General features: G+C 40.3%; 1 protein-coding gene across 12 annotated transcripts in view; it reads right to left on the reverse strand.

Moving 5' to 3' along the window:
- The window catches only part of CAMK2D (calcium/calmodulin dependent protein kinase II delta), a 144,564-nt gene that overhangs the window by 65,979 nt on the left and 58,168 nt on the right, over positions 1 to 20,417 (reverse strand). For all 12 annotated transcript variants that reach the window (XM_028745266.2, XM_028745268.2, XM_028745269.2 and 9 more), the window contains one exon: positions 2,729 to 2,783. In XM_028745266.2, coding sequence (XP_028601099.1) covers positions 2,729 to 2,783 — 55 coding nt within the window. The remainder of the gene's footprint in view (positions 1 to 2,728; positions 2,784 to 20,417) is intronic.

The raw sequence follows: 20,417 nt of genomic DNA on the forward strand, positions 1-20,417 counted from the left end.
TACAATTTTGCTCCAGTGTTTCTTGACAAAAAGAAATGTGCTCCAGAAGTGAGAAGCCCAATGTATTTCTTTTACAAAAATAGATTTCAACACTGGGCATAATTAGGCAAAACAATAGCCTTATGACTTAAACTGCAGCTACATGTTTTTACATTTGGTGGCCTCTCGTTTCCCGTAACAGCATGGCATTTCACTGAATAATATGCTATTACATAAATCTTTCATAAATGCAGTCCTGCTAAACAAAACATTTCATACTCTCTTCTCATCTTTACCAGCAATTCTTGTGCTTTTTCGGAATGTTTCCCAAAAATAGGACCTTAGACTGTAACAGAACACCATTTCCCCACATTCCTCACTGAACAGTTTTGTAATACTGGTACATGTTATTCAGAAGGCATCTGGCATTTATCTGTCTCTTATCAAGGCAGCTCACATAATTATTAACTATGATCCAGTTATGTTCTAATGCCTTGTTCACAATTCAACACACTGGAGAATAGCCTGGGCCAATTGTTTAAGCAAGAGAACTGAAACAACCAAGGTAACCCTAAGGCTTCTTTAACAACATTCAGAAATTCTATTTAAACCATCTTACAGTGCCTGAGCTGGGCTATGCTGGCTAGCTATGCCCCTGACACTGTGCACACTGGCTAATCTCACATCTGCAGAGATGGAGGAGGCTTTGTATGTACAGATAATCATACAATAGCTCAATCTTTGCAGAAATTTATGCCAGGGGGTATGGCTAGCCAGCATGTGTGACGTTGAGGGAATGCATATTTTGCACAGTCCCACTCAGATGAATACATGTGTAGGGCTTCTGAACAGGGGTGTATTTCCAAAGAAACCCCATTAAAACCCATTACATCTACTTCTATGCATACAATTGACATGGGGGAGCCCTCGTTCAAGTTGTTCTTGAATTTGCAATTAGAAACATGGACCTTTCATATGCAACTTCTACTTTCTTTGGACACAAAGGGGAAGTAATTCACGCGCAACAAATAAAAATTTGCACACTATGCAAGGACAGCTTGGAAATCTGCAAGAAAAGTGATCTTTCTGTACTCCGTTAAAGGGAATTTGAATTTTTGCGCATGCTTAGGTCTGGTTTCAGATCACAGCCTCTTTACATAGATGGTATAGATGAATGCTTCACTAACCATTTAGGCACACTTTGCTTCTCAGGTCTATAGGTTATCATCAAGTGTAAGTGAAAAGGGCTATTCGCTATTTTAGAACCAAAAATTGGTTCTTAAAGGCTGTCTGTACATGCAAGAAAGATTGTGAAAGCACTCTACACAAGTAGGTACATTAACTGAATTACTGTTAATAAAATATGTTAAAACCTTATCTTTGCAGCACTTGATATCCTTTCATAAGTGTACTCCCCTTCAACTTGGCAACAAAGATTTGTACACAGGTGCATAACAAAATTTAATGCAACTTTGCTCAAATACTCCATCATATTTTCTATTCTGTTCCACAGCAGGCATCGATGCCATGTGTATTACTGAAATAACATGCTTCCAAGATGGAAGAACTGAAGTAATACTGATAATCTCTTTACAATGGTTAACTAGTCAGGAGCTGGCTGGCTTGTTTGCTTGTTCCTGCTTCTGGTGTGAAATAAGATTGGGGAGACCATTTGAAGCAGGTGTGCACAATGGTTGAAACAGCAGAATAAGTGGTAGGCACAAGCCCACCTTCCACAGCCTGATACAACCATTCTTCAACTTGCCCTATGCTGCAAACTGATGGGGACATTGCTTGCTCAGGGGATGATTTGAAGGGCTGCTGGTGGGAAACCTGCTGTTTAGGAAGAATCCTACCCCCTGGGGAAGGACCTGTGGGGCACGAAGGTCTCCTACACTGCATGGCTTCTTGCCCAACAACAGCTTTTCCCCCATGAGAAATCCTTAAATTAAAGGAAAGACAATTATTATTGGCAAAGCATTCATTTTGAATACTGACAAAAGCCATCGAAAATTCGAGTCCTCAAAGGGAACACTTGCAATTAGTGATCAAAAGCCAATCATTTTAGATCCGAACACTGGGAACTACATGCAACCCTAGTGTGAATACTGTACTCCCTTACCATTATTTCTTGGCTACAACTGTGGAACTGTTTCAGATTAACATTGATTTTAGCCAACAAATACTAAAGGTGTTTGTAGTACCTGTAGTATACAGTGGCTTGGAGAGGGCAATCCCACCAAACCTGTCTACCAACTGGATAGTAGGTTTAATGCTCAAGTTTCAAGGGAGAAAATTACTGGGTGTATGTATGCCTTATCGGCAAGACAGCAGAACCCTTGCACACACACCCATAAAAATACACAGTGCTTTACCATCCTTCTCTCCTTCATTCATACAGAATCTCAGCAAGAAAATTAACTTATATTTCCATTTTACAGTTAGGCAGCTGAAGCTGAGAAAGTGCATCTCACTCAACACCATCTGCTGAATCCATAGAAGCATTGGAACCAAGATCACGAAATGGGTTAACCACTTAGGACATTCAGCTTCAGTGGATCTCAATATGCAATTAGATATAATTTATTCATCCACTACCATGACATGAACCACTTATGGCTACTTTTTACCTGTCAAATATTAGAAACACACAGAATACCCCCAGGGTCTTTGTGGGCTCTCCCCGCACCCCAATCTCATTCTTTAGAAAAGGAGCTCGGTGCAGTATGTAGCAAACAGACATACTTACAAATCGAAGACTAAGTAATGAAATCCTTCTTCTGATATGCTGTCATGAAGTCGCACTGTAAAAAAAGAAAGAAAAATGATCTCTCTTTCTCTTTGACTCTTTTGTCTAATTCACCTTTCTGGATAATTATCTCCCATCTTTGATAATTAATTTTTCCTTTTTTATGTAAAAAAAATAGAGCTGTGCTTTGTCTTCCCTTTTCAATCCATTTTTATACAACCTTTCTTTCTTCATATATACAGAAAGCACTCCATCTAATAGATTTGTATCTCTTTCCTTGCACTATACCAGACTTTTTCCAACCTGGTGCTCTCTAAATGTTTTGAACTACATCTCCTATCAGCTCCAGCCACCACAGCCAAGACTGTGGAAGTTAATGGGAATTGTAGTCAAAACTATTTAGAGGGCACTAGGTTACAGCTGTCACCCACCTATATTACAAATTTGTAGCATATTAGCCATATTTCATGAATGCTACTAACTAATATCTATTTTATTCAAACATCTTTTGGGTACATAAGTCTTGCTGGGGAAGAACTTCAATGGTGCTGGATAGAAAGCTGATGTATTAAGGGAAACGTTTTTGCAGATCCCATTAAATGGGAATCAGCACATAAAATGTTCCAAGTGGCAACAAACACTGGATTGGGAATAGAATAAGCTGTTCAACAATTACCTTAACAACCAAGACACCCCAGGAGAATAGTATGCCTTTGTTTCGCTATCTTTCCCAACCTTCACTGTGAATTAGTCAAAAGCACTTTGTTTTTATCAAGAAGGAAATGAATACAGAACTCAGTGCATTTTAGTTCATAATAGGAAGCCATATCAGGACACAGTTGCTGTTGTTCGCTGAAGAGCTACTACGTAGAAAGATTATTTCGAGCGCTGCCCTTTCCTATTTTTCAAGAATGAGCTACCAGCCTCCATGCAGACCTCATTTCAGATGCCCAAGCGGCTGATCTGAACTGGGAAAGAAGCAATTAGTCTGTCAAATGCCCGGTCAACTCCTGTCAAACAAAAATGCACACATATTCCTTTACAAAACCCACTTCTATTTAAGTGTTGACACCTTATACCTTGAAAGCATTAGAAGAACACACTTTTAAAGGAAGTGGAAGCTGCCTAGCGAGTTAGGTGTTCGGTAACAAAAATGCTGATTGCAGCTCCGTGCCAGTAAGGCAAACGTTACGCTTTCTGGGCAACCTGACCTATAACAGGTGCTTTGCTATAAGACCCTTGCAACACATATCATGAGCACTCCAAATACAATGTAGGAGTTCAACTGTTACGACAGTCCAAATAGCATGCTTGTATGGAAATTTCCCTTGTTGGAGGACTACTGACGAGTGCTCAGCTAGAAAAGCAAGAAATGATAGGAAACACACAAGGGGGGGGGCATCCTGCGGCCTGTGTGCACTACTTTCCCCACCAACGCTGATCCTTCAAGTTTGAATGGTCCACAGGCAACTTGAGCAGCAGGGTTTATAAAATTAGGAATTGTATTTTGGGTGGGGTGGGGGGGGAGTATAGAGATTTTTCTTCCTCTCTCCTAATAGTAGAGCTTGGGATCCCCTAAAAACATTCCTCAGCATTAGGTTCAGCACCAACAAAAGGACTATGTCACACAATTCCTAATTAACTCCTAGAATTCACTGCCAGAGAATGTGAATGTAGCCATTAGCCTAGATGGGTGAAAAAACACCCTTTAGACAAATACATGCAGGAGACAAAGACTGCTAAATGAGCCTTCGATGTTCAGATGCTTCATACCTCTGAAATGCCATATGGTGGGGAGTGAAAGGATTATTTTTAAAACACACTTCAATGATGATGTTGATGAAAAAATGCAGTCAAACAAGGACAGCTGGATTCAGCTGCAAATTTTGGAGCAGGGTTCAACTAACCAGTCCTGTCAGTGGAAGCCCTGCAGAAGGACTTCTGGTTGTGTAATGGGGCTTACCCCTCTCCTCCCCCTGTACCCCCAAAATTGGCGCTTTTTTTGGAAGCGGGGACAGGAAAACCTCCAGAGAAGTGCGTATGGGTGGGTGTTGTTCCATATGGCAAGCTGGAATATGTGCACAGACAAAACAATGTGAAGAACGCAACGCTAAATTCCATCCTTGGGCTGCACCCAAAGGGTGCCCCCCCAACCCCCCCTTCAAGTCATTTTTACTTTGACTTATTGAACATTGAGACTGTTGATTATATGAACTTCACAGTAAAAGGAACACTTGTGTATTTTATGGAATTATAGTAAATTTCAATAATTGCATTAGTGATGTAAGCCAAGTCAATGTGACTCTTCTTTTTGTTCTAATAGCTCTGCTATGTGATTTTTCAAAACCATGCTGAGCACACATCAGGAAAATGTGTAGGGTGCTTATTTAGTAACAGCTTCTCCCTTTGTGTGTAGGGTGGGTGGGTGTGTTTTTGAATTAAAGGCAGAAACCACAAAACCAAAGCATAAGGACAGAACTGCACCTGAGGGTTCTTAAATTGTATCTAACAAAAGAAAGGATTAACATAATGTTCACAATAATCATTGCTCAAGCACAAAGGAGTAACAGGAGTCGTCCTAGCATCATACTATAGCTTGTGGTTTTTTTCAGGTAGTTCCAGGATCTAAACCTGAGTTCGTTGGTAAATAACATACAAGTCTCCATTGGTGCTTTTTCATTAGTGATTGGTTCTTGTACCTGATGTAGTACAGTAATAAGGGAAGTTGTGTCATGCTTACTGAAGAGGCAGCAGTTTTTAACCACAAATGAGACCAAGCTCTCTGATCACTTTCACACAGCAGTGATGTGAAGTTTCCACGAGTTGCCTTTTCTAACCTAGCATGGAGTTATGTTATTGCTCTGACATGCAAGAATGCATCTCACCACATCCTGCAAAATCTTTTGAACTCTGGGTTGAGTCAAGTCAAAACGAGCAGCAATAGGAACAGCTTTGAACATCTGCAAGAGTGCATTCTGCCAGCACAGACTTATAACGTCACTGAGAATTCTGTTCTGTTCTTAATTCCATTCACAGAAATGTGTTTCTGCCAGAGTATTCAAGCATATCACCAAAGTAATAACGATACATTAGATGTGCAGGCAGACCTTGGGTATTGTTGCACACATGCATTTGTTCACAACTGGACAGTTTAAGGTGATTTGGCTTGAGCACAGTTTTGAGGAAAAACATCAAGGATACAGATATTTGGGGGAGGTGGGAACAAGCACTGCAGGAGTGCAAACACATGGATGTTTATTTATTTGCCGTTTGACACCTTGGAACTGGTAACATTAATATATTTATTCAGATACAGACTCCATCCCAAGCTACAATTAAAGCAAGTAAAGAACTGTTTTACCACACAAATAATTTTGTAGTGACAGATTATAGACAGTCTTTTAACACTTAACAGAATGCGGCAATTCCGTGATTTTTTAAAATAGGAAAGTAAGCTATTTTGGAAATCCAAATCTTTAGAGATGATGTCCGTCCAAAATTTCTAAAAGGTTGTCTACTCATTAAAAATATTAGGATTTGTCTTCTTATTAAATTCCAGAACCAGATGAGATAGCCTTGCTGACAGCAAAACAATAAAGCACAATCTGGTACACATAAAATACCAAAGCCCAATTAACATAGCAAAATGTATTTCTTCCTCTCCAAAGGCAGACACTAGGCATTCAGGAGTGTTAAAAAACATCATTTGCCTTTGTTACTAAAACCCTATTCAGTCTGGATCATCATTAATTGGAGTCAATATATCTTTCATGTACAGTCATACCTTGGTTTTCGAACACAATGCGTTCCACAAGTCCATTCGACTTCTGAAACCAAGGCACAGCATGCGCATCTCGATTGCGCAGGCATGCCAGAAACAATAGCGGAAGCCGCATTGGACAGGCGGCTTCCAAAAGAATGTTCAAAAACTGGAACACAGAGTTCCAGGTTTTGATCATTTGGGAGCCAAAACGTATGAGTGCAAAGGCATTCGACAACCAAGGTACAATTATGTCCTAATGAATCATCAGTTTTTCTCTCTCATATACAGGGTGAGTCCTTTAAAAGAAGTCCCAATGGATACAGAGCACACATGCTCCACAGGGCCTCTTTTAAAAGACTCACCCTGTATATTGTTGTTGTTGTTGTTTAGTCGTTTAGTCGTGTCCGACTCTTCGTGACCCCATGGACCAGAGCACGCCAGGCACTCCTGTCTTCCACCGCCTCCCGCAGTTTGGTCAGGCTCATGTTGGTAGCTTCGAGAACACTATCCAACCATCTCATCCTCTGTCGTCCCCTTCTCCTTGTGCCCTCCATCTTTCCCAACATCAGGGTCTTTTCCAGGGAGTCTTCTCTTCTCATGAGGTGGCCAAAGTATTGGAGCCTCAACTTCACGATCTGTCCTTCCAGTGAGCACTCAGGTCTGATTTCCTTAAGAATGGATGCATTTGATCTTCTTGCAGTCCATGGGACTCTCAAGAGTCTCCTCCAGCACCATAATTCAAAAGCATCAATTCTTCGGCGATCAGCCTTCTTTACGGTCCAGCTCTCACTTCCATACATCACTACTGGGAAAACCATGGCTTTAACTATACGGACCTTTGTTGGTAAGGTGATGTCTCTACTTTTTAAGATGTTGTCTAGATTTGCCATCGCCTTTCTCCCAAGGAGCAGGCGTCTTTTAATTTCGTGACTGCTGTCACCATCTGCAGTGATCATGGAGCCCAAGAAAATAAAATCTCTCACTGCCTCCATTTCTTCCCCTTCTATTTGCCAGGAGGTGATGGGACCAGTGGCCATGATCTTCGTTTTTTTGATGTTGAGCTTCAGACCATATTTTGCGCTCTCCTCTTTCACCCTCATTAAAAGGTTCTTTAATTCCTCCTCACTTTCTGCCATCAAGGTTGTGTCATCTGCATATCTGAGGTTGTTGATATTTCTTCCGGTGATCTTAATTCCGGCTTGGGATTCATCCAGCCCAGCCTTTCGCATGATGAATTCTGCATATAAGTTAAATAAGCAGGGGGACAATATACAGCCTTGTCGTACTCCTTTCCCAATTTTGAACCAATCAGTTGTTCCATATCTAGTTCTAACTGTAGCTTCTTGTCCCACATAGAGATTTCTCAGGAGACAGATGAGGTGATCAGGCACTCCCATTTCTTTAAGAACTTGCCATAGTTTGCTGTGGTCGACACAGTCAAAGGCTTTTGCATAGTCAATGAAGCAGAAGTAAATGTCTTTCTGGAACTCTCTAGCTTTCTCCATAATCCAGTGCATGTTTGCAATTTGGTCTCTGGTTCCTCTGCCTCTTCTAAATCCAGCTTGCACTTCTGGGAGTTCTCGGTCCACATACTGCTTAAGCCTGCCTTGTAGAATTTTAAGCATAACCTTGCTAGCGTGTGAAATGAGTGCAATTGTGCGGTAGTTGGAGCATTCTTTGGCACTTCCCTTCTTTGGGATTGGGATGTAGACTGATCTTCTCCAATCTTCTGGCCACTGCTGAGTTTTCCAAATTTGCTGGCATATTGAGTGTAGCACCTTAACAGCATCATCTTTTAAAATTTTAAATAGTTCAGCTGGAATATCATCACTTCCACTGGCCTTGTTATTAGCGATGCTTTCTAAGGCCCATTTGACTTCACTTTCCAGGATGTCTGGCTCAAGGTCAGCAACCACACTACCTGGGGTATACGAGACATCAATTTCTTTCTGGTATAGTTCCTCTGTGTATTCTTGCCACCTCTTCTTGATGTCTTCTGCTTCTGTTAGGTCCTTTCCACTTTTGTCTTTTATTATGGAAATCTTTGTATTATGGAAATCACCCTGTATATACTGGGTGATATTCAACTAAGTCAAAGGAGTCTCACTTAAGCAAAGTTAAGTTTATTAAGGATTATTTTAAGCAAACAAATGAGAAACCAATTTTTATGTTTTAGCTGCTGTTATTGTGTTTTTAAATTGCTTTGTTCCCTGTTTCTTTATCTTCAGTGTAAGTCTAAGTGGCATACAGACATAACTGCTGTGGAACTGATTAGAAGAGTGAGCACAGTGCTATTAAATTCAACTGTAAATGAACAATTAAGACAAAAGTCCAACACAGTCATGTTTATTTCAAGAGAAAGCTTCTCGGAGATGAGGGAATTGTTAAAAAGAAAGTTGAAAAAGAAAGTTAAGAGGGTTAAATTTTCCCAGAATGCTTGGAGGTTAGCCAAAACTACTAAGACGCTCAAGTAAAATGTACAGTACAAAGAATGAAGAATACCACAAAGTCCAAGAGGACACTAGAGTGGTAAGGAAGTAAGGAAGTAATTAGTAAGGAAGCTGGTAGATAGTCAAGACCTTTTCTCAGGAAATGAAAGTCTTGGTCAAATAAGGGCAACAAAAGATCACAAATGGCAAAAGCACACAATAAAGAACAAAAGGAATGAATTTGAGGAATTAAACATATTTAACTATATCAGAATCTGGCAACTAATCAAAGAGGTGGTTTGACCTTTGGCTGACAAAGGAGCTACAACTGTCTTGGAGGAGGATAAGGAGATTGCAGAAAAACTCAATAAATTCTTTTAATCTCTCTCTTAAACCATAGAAAATGTAAGGTAGAGATACCAATAACTGAACTGACTTTTCTAGAAGACAGCCTAAAAATCTAAGGCAAATAGTGGTGTCAAGAGATTAAATTCTAGACCTTGCTGACAAATTAAAAAATAAGAAATCACAAAATCTTTTCGGCATCTACTCTGGCGTTTTTAACGAATGCAGAACGACCTACGCATGTCCTCTGTAAGGTCAGGAAATAATGCCATCCACTATGCCAAATGCATAGAACTACATTTAGAGACTCTTCTCCATGGGTTCAGAAACCATGATTCCTCAGGTCCTCCATATGCACTGAAACACCTTCCTACAAGGAGGAGAAACCTGAGGCCTTTCAGAAGTTGTGGTACCGCAACTTGCATTATCACTGACTACTGTCTATGCTGGCTGGAGCCTGCCACTGCAACATTCACTGGCTGCTTCACTTTGTGTGCCATGGATTGCAAGTTTGTGGGAGATTTTCTGTTGTTTTGGCTCTAGAGTTTGCTGTAACCAAATGTATAGGTGTATATGATCTGAGTTTTTGTTTCTTTTTGTTGTTTTTTGTTGTTTTTTTAAAATATGGAAAGAAACTGTTCTTAAAAGTGCCGCGCTCTCCCAAACGCACATTAAACACAAGATTTCACCAAAATTTTCAACCTATTTTGAACGTGCAAATATTGTTGAAACTACTTTTTTGCAAGAATCTATGCAAATTCCTAATGAAGTGAGCATTTTAACAAGTTATATTTCGTAGTCATACAAGTACTTGATTTTTTTTAAAAAAAAAAAATCACCATAAAATTACTAGATGGCAGGGCTTTTTTTCTTGGAAAAAAAAGGCGCCAAGTACAGTGGAACCTTGGTTGTCGAACGTGATCCGTTCCGGAAGACCGTTCAACAACTGAGGTGCAATTGCCGGCTGGCAATTGCAATGGAGAAAATGGAGAAACATGCTCCAGAAGCCGTTTGACTTCCGAGGCACATTTTAAAACTGACTTCCGAGGCGCATTCACTTCTGGGTTGTTGGCGTTCGAAAGCCGAAATGTTTGACTTCCAAAGTGTTCAACAACCGAGGTTGCACTGTACTAAGTACCCTTGAGTACCCACAGAAAGAAAGCACTGCTGAACCTTATAACTGGAAGCATTGTATACGCTAGGACAATCTGTTCCAGAAAGTAGTATTTCCCATTTCATTCTCCTTAAAAGTTTAAAACGTAAGAGAACAAGTTACTATCTTCTGCTGGAGTAAAAGTAAATGAATCAGTACTTCACAATAACAGCATGCCTACTTGTTATTCCAAAGCTTTAAAATTCAAAGCACCCAGCACACTACCAGTGCTAAATAAATTGTTGTAAAAGCTGTGAATAGGGTGGCATGTTTAATAACAAACTGCAGGCAATGAGAAAGTAAGATCCTGAATTTTTCTGGCCGAAGAAAGACATGTAAAGACTTTGCATTTCCTCCCCACCCTCTCAAAAGAAAAAGAATCTAAGTGGGGTTTTTTCCATTCTTGAACAAGGAAGGGAAACTTGTGGTCCTCCAGATATTGCTATGCTACAACTTCCATCATCCCTGACCACTAGCCATGCTCGCTGGGACTATTGGTAATATAGTAGTATCTGAAGGGTCACAAGCTCCCCAGGGACTAAGGGACGCGGATGGTGCTGAGCCTAGGACATGCCGATCAGAAGGTCGGCGGCTCTAATCCCCGCGACAGGGTGAGGTCCCGTTGCTCGGCCCCTGCTCCTGCCAACCTAGCAGTTCGAAAGCACGTCAAAGTGCAAGTAGATAAATAGGTACCACTCCGGTGGGAAGGTAAACGGCGTTTCCATGTGCTGCTCTGGTTCGCCAGAAGCGGCTTAGTCATGCTGGCCACATGACCCGGAAGCTGTACGCCGGCTCCCTCGGCCAATAAAGCGAGAAGAGCGCCGCAACCCCAGAGTCGGCCATGACTGGACCTAATGGTCAGGGGTCCCTTTACCTTTTACCTTTACAAGCTCCCCATCCCTGAACTAGAATGTAGAGAACATGGGCAGAACAGGTATTTCCCCCCTTATAAATACAAGGCAGTACAGGCTACTTGGCTTATATACTCACCAAGCATGTTTATGTGGTGAGCTCTTTTACTTATACAAATCCTTTTACTTGTGACCATCCACGATTTAAATATCAGCACACTCAAATATTCTGGGGAACAACTCAGCCCACTAAAAATATTTTTTCCAAGTACATATAGTTGCATCAAGAATAATTACACTCTAGAGCATGTTATCAGTAGGAGATAATTGGTTTCCTTGGGTATAAGCCAAAAAGCTAAGTGCCTTCAAATCCCCAGGAACAATAACCGGCCTTTTGTTGTTCCATTTGGAAGTTCTCACTTGATAGCATTTGGGGTTTGCTTTCAATACACTTTAACCATGTCTTGTACACAACATCAGGTGAAAAGACCAACATTCTAAAAGCCCTTACTCAGGAGGCAGTCCTGTGAATTTTAGCAGGATTTTCTCGTGAATAAGGGAGTTCGTGTCTTTAGTCTCAAAATTAACCATCAAAATAAAAAGGCTTATAGTAGGAGGAGTGTAACATGGGAATCGTTGAAATACCTTTTCAGCAGATCTAAGCCATGGTCCAGTGACCCGAGTCTAAAATGGTTAGCTGGCGGGTAACAACGAATTCAGAAATTTGGAGGGCTCTGGTCTTGCTTTTAAGCGATATCTAAACGTCTAAGAGGGACGCGGGTGGCGCTGTGGGTAAAACCTCAGCGCCTAGGGCTTGCCGATCGATAGGTCGGCGGTTCGAATCCCCGCGGCAGGGTGCGCTCCCGTTGCTCGGTCCCAGCGCCTGCCAACCTAGCAGTTCGAAAGCACCTCCGGGTGCAAGTAGATAAATAGTGCCCTGAGGATCCTCTAGTAGTCCAAACCCCTGCATTGCAGGACTAAGCAGCTGTCCCATGCAAGGGTCGAACCTGCAACCTTGGCATTATTAGACCACACATGTACTTCTTTCAAGAATCCGAGATCAGTGAAGACAGAGAAAGACTGTGGCTCAGCGGCAGAACATCTGCTTAGCATGCAGAAGGTCACAGGTTCAATCCACAGCATTTCCAGGAAAGGCTGGAACTTGAATCTGTGATAAAAGCTGTAGCTTCAACAAGGATGTCCAGGTCTGATGGTTCCTTAGGATCATCAATATATATGAAGATTTGCTGGTAGGATAGATGGGGGTGGCAGCTCTCCTTCCTCCATATCTGAGGAGACCTCAGGTTTCACGTCTGGGCAGGGCCGAACCCTGACATAAACTTGCACACAGTGTTTAAAGCAACAGCACTTTCACAGAGACAGATTGGCAACTATTATTATTGTTAACTGAAACCCATACAGAAACAGAAAATAAACCTTTGCAAATACATTTCTCAATCATGTGTCTGCAAATGTGAGTGCTAAGGGGAAGGCCTCTTCTATTGGTATAGTCAAATCTTGTTTACCTTGGCCCCTTAATATTTTCAGTTTATTCACAAGTTTTTCATAAATAGGGCAGAATTTCTTAAATGGGCGTAGCTTTTTCATAAATAGGCCAGAATTCATCCCCACTCCCCTTCACATTTACACACACACAATGTATGAAGACCTTTGTGAAGTGACACTTTTTAGAACCTGCTCAGAGGATGCAAGAGCATTTGTCTTAGGACGAAGGGAGGAAAACGGGCTGTTGCTATATTTGGTACTGTACTTCCAGTTATCAGTGCTCTGCAGCCAATTCCCACACAACAATGTCGGAAGCCGAATTTTCACTAACCCAGATAAAGGAAATGCTTCCAGAATCCATCAAACTGACAGCTGGCAACAGGAATGTTCAATGACTTAATAAAGCATGAGGGTGACAGAAATGAAGTCTCACATTGAGCTGGCACCTCCTTGCTGGTTTCAGTTCAGCACATTCCAATGTGCATATTGAGGAGTCCATGTACCGCTTTCTTATTTTTCTTTTTCCCCAAATAGAAAGTAAAATGATTTGCAGAATGCCCGCATTCACAGTTTTCATTCCAGTAATTAAGACATCTCAGTCACTTATCTGCATGATCCTGTTGTGACGGCAAGCTTATTTCTAACCTGATTTAAGAGTTTGACATTTATTTTCTGTTCTGGCTTGTTGCCAGACCTCTTTGAGGTGTTCCCTCAAAGATGGAACAGTATACAACTCCTAATGCCTTGCCAGTACAATTTTAGTCATCACTAGTACATTCATAGTAACTTTCCTATATAAGTTTGAACTGCTTTTATTTTAAAACCCTCTGTTTATATCTGGTTCCATTTTGGACAAAATCTCAGATGCCAGACTACTCCATCACTTTGAGGGAGCACAGATTTCAAAGGAAGACGTTTAAGCATATTCTGGACACCTCATAGCTGAAGGCATTAGGTATTTAAAACTTTGGGTGGATATTGATTCCGGTCCAAAATATCTTAACTGAGGTGTAATTCTACCAAACAAAATAACTGGCATTTACATGATTTCGGCCCAGTTTCAACAAAACAGTTGGGCCATGTTTCTGGTCTACAGTACTGAGTAGACTATATTTATCTTGAATTGAGAATTTACTCTTAAGTCAGTTAATGATCTTAAGTGCAGATAATCCTAAGGTCACAATTGAGGAAATGTTAAGAACTCTTGAACACCACAGGCTTAATAAAAATAATCAACATGTCTGTATCTACTAAGAAGAAAGTCCCATTGAGTTCAATGGGATTACTACCAAGTAACTCCAACCTAAGTATGTACTTATCTGCTAGAAGAATTATAACGGCCAGTGACCCTGATTTTATCTCAGTTACAACATCAAAAGGTATTATTATCCTATTGTATGGAATCAAATCCTTAAAGGAATATTACCCATTCAGAACCCATATAGCAATACTCCTGAGGTCCTCTGCATCACTTCATCACTTATTGAGCACAGCTCTTTCACTTTTACCACCGGTAACCTACCTATAAATGAACACTAACCTAATTGATCAGCGACCAGCTTCAAGTGATTGAAAACACTTGCTTCATTACAAAAGAAGTTACATTAACATAGCAGATGACACAACACTGACCTTTCACAAGAAATGTGTCGTTCTTTAGTTTTTAGGTCGTTAAACACAATTCTGGCATGTGATATAAGTAACAAAGATGTAATTACATGCACATGTTTTTTGAGAACTCAACTCTCACTATACTTTAATGGAAGCAAGGGCCAGACAGGCCCTTGCACAGCACACAACTTCTGTTTGTGGGAAATGAGTGCAAATCCTTAGTCCTAATTGTTAGGGAGAAAAGCTTGGAAGTGAGTTAGTGAAATGTGGTTTTTCCCCATAGACCTGTCTCTACTTCTGATAACTCAGAACCATTCAGCTCTATTGCAGGCTTCTAGTGGAGCACTGGCAGAAGTGTTTGAATATTGTAAATGGCTTTTTGGATCTGGTTTAATTTCTATAACAGTAAAGGAAATATGATCAATGTCATAAGTTTTTCAAGCAAGGGGGAGACTCAGAATTATGACTGTCCCCAAATCCCTTTCAAACTCAATCCTGCCCTGGCAATATAAAGGCCTTGAACAACAACTAGTTTTACAGGAGGAACATTTTGACCATGGGGGTGAAAGGTAAAAGACTAAGGCTTCTATCTCATCTCCTCAAAATGCCGTTTGCAGTGGGTCACCTCGGATATTGTTAAGAGACAGTTTGCTAAGATCCTTGCAAGAATTTTGCCGGCTGCAGCTAACAGAGAGATGCCTCGATAGTTTCTGCAATCAGTTCTGTCCCCTTTTTAAAAACAGACTTGATAATTTTGGCATCCCTAAAGTCTGTTGGGATCTCTTCTCTCTCCCAGATTTTTTCGATGAGCTTGTGAAGTTGCTGTGTAAGTTCAGTTTCACCCACTTTGAAGACTTCGGCAGGTATCCAATCAGGTCCGCTGGCTGTTTTTCATTTGGTTAATGAGCGACTTGCTGAGCATCAGCCTATTAGTCACCCACAAGTGGGGCATGAAAGAGCATTCGGGACCTTCTGCTGCAAGAACAACCTTCCACCAGCAAGTACCTCGACCTTCAAAGCACTTCAATGACACAGGCCCTATTGAAGTGGCTTAAATAGAAATGCTAGGGTGTGCAGTGTATTAAACATGGCAATGGTTTTAAAGTCAAAGCTGGATTTTTTTTTCCAATGGAAAAGTATCCCCCAAAAGCATAATGTCTATGGCTTCTTTAGGAGACCTGTTTTCTACATGCCTGCATGGTACATAGCATGTTTATTTAGAAGCAGAGTCCTCCAAGGTCAATCGAATTATTTCCTCATACATGTGCTTAGAATTGCAACCTTGACTGATCAAAATATAGCCTATTAAAAATTACACCTTGTAAGAAGTTAATGCATTCTGAGCTTCATTCGTCCATTCAACTACAAATAGGAACATACCCTAAAATAACAGAACACCTTCCCTTCAGATCTCAAGGAAATAAACAACTATCTGACTTTTATAAGACATCTGAAGGTAGCCTTGTATAGGGAAGATTTTAATGTGTGTTATGTTTTATTGTGTTTGATGTTTTAATTTGTTGGAAGCCACCCAAAGTGGCTGGGGCAACCCAGGCAGCTGGGTGGTATATAAATTTATTAATTATTATTATTATTATTTCATTGTTCCACGAACATAAGAGGAGGGACATTGCGAAAACCACTCACAGTTTAACTTTCAAACCGTGAAAGCAATGTTGCGAGGGGGAAAAATTGTGTGTGGTGTGTGTGTAAACAAAAATTGTATGAGAAGAAAACAAATAGGTCAGTAGAAACATCCAAGGATTTAGTCTACATCTTTCTTTCTTTCTTTTCTTTTCTTATTAAATTGGGTCTTCTGGCAGGCAGCATAGCATGTGTGTTACTTTCAAAGAGAGCTTGCTGGAACACACAACACAGAACTCATTGCTGGAGGGCCGATAGCTAAACACAACAAGGTTCTTCAGGATTATGGTAACCGAGTGTCATCTGCATTTTTTCGAAGTACAATGGATAGCAGAGGTCATCTCTCAGTGAAAGAAGCTATTACTGCTCTGTGGCATTTGTTCCTGTCTCTTTGGATATGCCTTTAAGATGCAACTCTGGCTCCTTTCATTTCAGACATTTTATCTGAAATAGTAGCTGGCGCACTTGCTCTGCTCTATGGCACATTAAGCTTTGTGAGAGGCTCCGAGGCATCCATGCTCGCACACACGCATCTAGAAGTGCTCTGTAGTTAAGCATGCTGCCATTTTCAATCAGGGACTCACAAAACCCATTGTTTAACATGTTTAAACAGTATTTGGGTTGGACATTCTAGCACTGGTAAAGTCACGCCATTTCTCTGCTGGATCAAGTAGTTAAAAAAGTGTTCAAATGTGCCAGAACATTAATCAGGCTTCTGGAATTGCAATTAGGCCCAGGAAGAAGAAGAAAAATAGTATTTAAAAACAGACTGCAGCAAGGTTTTCTAAGCTATAGCTTAAAGGTAAGGCAGGGTGAGCATGCCAGAATTCAAAGGGTTGGATCACATGCTCTGGAAACAAAGTTCTGCTTCTGCAACAGGACTTCCTCTCCTACTCCTCTCCAAGTGTGCCCTCAAAATCAGCTCCAGGGGATCTCCCAACCCTTTGGAACAAACTTCTGAGGCTGCGCAGGGGAGAGAAGGGGCAATTCCACTTTGCAAACGGAAGTCTGTTGCCCAAATGGAACAGCAGCACCAGGGACAACCCTTTGATTGGCTCCCCAGAGCTGTTAACTTTCAATAATGTAACAGTGTGTCTAATACGCTGTTTAAAGACAAAAACTCACTACCCAAAGCACGTTGTTTTAAGCCACACCTCTTTGCAAAATGTAGTGGCAAAGTGCTGCAGTGGAGGAACAGGTAGAACCTATTGTCTTCAATCTAATGTACATAACTAGGGATAAAGCAACAACAACAATCTATCTGTTCAAGCAAAACCCACAGTCACCTGTATTGCTGTATGACACAGTCTTCAACCTTTTCAAAACCAGAGCTCTCATTTAACCCAAACAAGCTTTGGAGACTCGTTTCTTAATCTTTTTAACCATGTACTTGTACTGCAGTAGCAACCCAGCTTAAATCAGGATGTGGCCCAGTAGCTGGCCCCAATCTACTGGTTTGAAGACCAGTGCTTTGGAACATGTTTAAGAAACGAGGAAACCTCCCCACAAGGTAAGTTGGCCATCTGTAGTCTGACAATACACAGGCTGGTTCACATTTCTGTCAACGCTGTACAATCATAGGCAAGGCCAAGAATGGCCCTTGAGTGGTCTAGACTAGAGGAAAGAAATCTGAGAGAAAATGATACACATGAACGACATATCTTTCATACACCAGGGAGTATGAAAGAGTAGCTCCATTTGCTAAAGTCAACTAACTGTTTATTTCCCTCTGTACACAGCAGAAGGGAGGACATTAAGAATCAGGCAGTTGATTCCCTTTTAGCTTCTCTGCCTCCCTCATTTTTTCCCAAGTCCTCATTGTTAAAAGGCTTTAATTGCTTCTGAAAAAAAATAAACTAAGCAAGCCTAACCGGCAAAATCATAGAAGAGATCAATGCATGAGTGAAAAGAAGGCTTTGTGATCACATTCACCTGAAAAACAAGTTTACCCTGCGCACCCTCATCGCATGCATATAATTTCATGCCTAGCTAGGATGGTAATGGTTCTGTGATATGATCTTTTCCTCTTAACCCTAATCTTCATAGCTGGGAATTAGACACTGCTTTGGCTACTCTCTTCCAGACATGGTGTGTGGTTAAAATGGCCAAATACCTTCTTTTAATGGGAAAAAAGAAAACTAAGATGGCAATCAATTTACCTTGAAGTCCAATTGAACTCAATGGGGCTTGCTTCTGAGTAGGCAAATATAGGATCACAACAAAGATGGAATGTTTGATCTATTAGATCTAGATCTATTATTATTATTTATTCAGTTTATATATCACCCTTTATTAGAAGATCCCAGGGTGGTTTGCAACATTAGAAAAACTTTACAGAACATCAATGATAAAAACATAATAAAAACCATACTGACACACAGCCTAATAATTACGTAGCCATCATAATAACAGTCCTTTCCTTTCCCTTCCCTACACACTTTCACGGGCCACAGCTTATTTAATAGCCATAGGCCCAGGTAAAGAGGAATGTTTTTGCCTAAATACATGTAACAATGGCGCCAGGCAAGCCTTTCTGGGGAGAGCATTCCACAGTCAGGGAGCCACCACAGAAAAGGCCCATTCTCTTGTTGCAGATCTTGTGTATTAAATTCAATTCAAACTCATTCAAAAATTCAAAAAACTGGAAAGGATGATCATATACTTTTCTTTAAAAAATAAAGAAAGGAAAACATAGGCAGTGTTTTACTCAGAAAACAGGGAAGATCGGAGAACATGTTTTACGTTGATTAGTTTGCTGCAACATATTGTTTACTTGAACACAAAATTATTAATGCCAGACACAGGTATTGCTACTGAAGGCTACAAGCTACATTGATAAGATGTACTGATGTAACTAACACACAGGTATGTAAGGCATTTTACTTTACAATCCAGAAACTGAAAGCTCTTAATAATAATAATAATTTTACAGCTCTTATAGCATGTAATATGCAAGCCACAGCAGTTTTTCATTCCACCTGGAACTCAATACATTTTTACTATTTGTTATATAACATGTTACAGCAACATTTTATTTTATTTTAAAATAGTAAATAGAAAATTGTATAGCTGCCTGACTAATTAATGGAATCTCACAGGTTTTAGTGATTACAAAATGAAACCAAGGAATACATGCCAACACGAAGCTACAAGAACAATATTGGGCTAGCATAATGGGAAAGATAAAAGGATTTCTTTTTTACAAATCAAACATGGAAAATAAAGCACATTCCAAATGGAAGCAGGCCAGAAAATGGAAAGTTCAGGAATGTGTTTTTATTATGAAGAAGAAAAATGGGTTTCCTTCCCCATTTTTTTGCACCAGAGATTCTTTCCACTTAATTCTAGAAATCGAAGACTACCAGAAAGCAAAAAGGAAGCAACATAAAAGGGAAAATTAAGCCCTTTGTATCTCTCTCTCCCCCCTTCTCTCTCCACTGCATATAATTTAAGGTACTTTGAAATGAAATTCCATGCGCAGAAAAAAGTAGACTCTACAAAAAGAGCAATTTCCCACTACTTCTCTTCTAGCTCCCCCCCCCCCAGCATCATTACAACCCTGGATAACTACAATGAATACAGTACAAGAATATTTGTAAAGTCTGATTTCTGACACTGCTCAGTTCATTTTTCAAGTCCTGTTAAAAGTGAAACTTTTTTTGCATGTCCCATTTCCCACATGCGCCTTTTCAATTTAGCCCTACCATATCAAGGGGACTGCCGTTCATGATGTCCACTGTTGCTCTGTTTACATGCTACATTTTTATCCTATACTCCTGTGATTAGAATAGGTACTGTGCTAACCAGCTCTTGGTTGGCAGAATGCAATGAAACATTGCTTTAGTATCTTTATTTTTGCAGTAAGCAATAAAGAAAATATCCACCCTCCTATTCCAACTTAATGAGGCTTGGCAGCTTTGAAAGTGGGCTCAAAAATTTTACCAGATAAACAATGCCGTTGCAATAGCAGTATTACCAATAATCTTACTGCTTTATTGTTTTTGTAAACCCCTTTGAGGTTTTTCTACAATTAAGCGGTTTATAAATTTTATGAAGTAAAGGAATAAATAAAAGAAAACACTGCCTAAACAGCAGCTTGATTCTTTTGAGGGCTCCATCACTTTTTAATACGGAAGCTGTACTACTTAAATGCAGAAAGTCCAAATCTCTAAAGAACCAAGGCATACTGATAAAATCATTTTTGTATTATCCAAATAGGCAAATATTAGCTTTATAATAAAGCAGGCCTCAAATCTAATCCCACCTTCTGTATAGATGTTTGATCAGCTGCATCCCCAGAAGGTCAGTATGAATGGGGATAGTTGTACTGAGGGCAAGTGGCCGGCCTGCAAGCACCAATGCCAGACATATTGAAGGATGTCAGGGA

This window comes from Podarcis muralis, chromosome 9 (assembly GCF_964188315.1).
Source record: "Podarcis muralis chromosome 9, rPodMur119.hap1.1, whole genome shotgun sequence".
NCBI classification, from domain to species: domain Eukaryota; kingdom Metazoa; phylum Chordata; class Lepidosauria; order Squamata; family Lacertidae; genus Podarcis; species Podarcis muralis.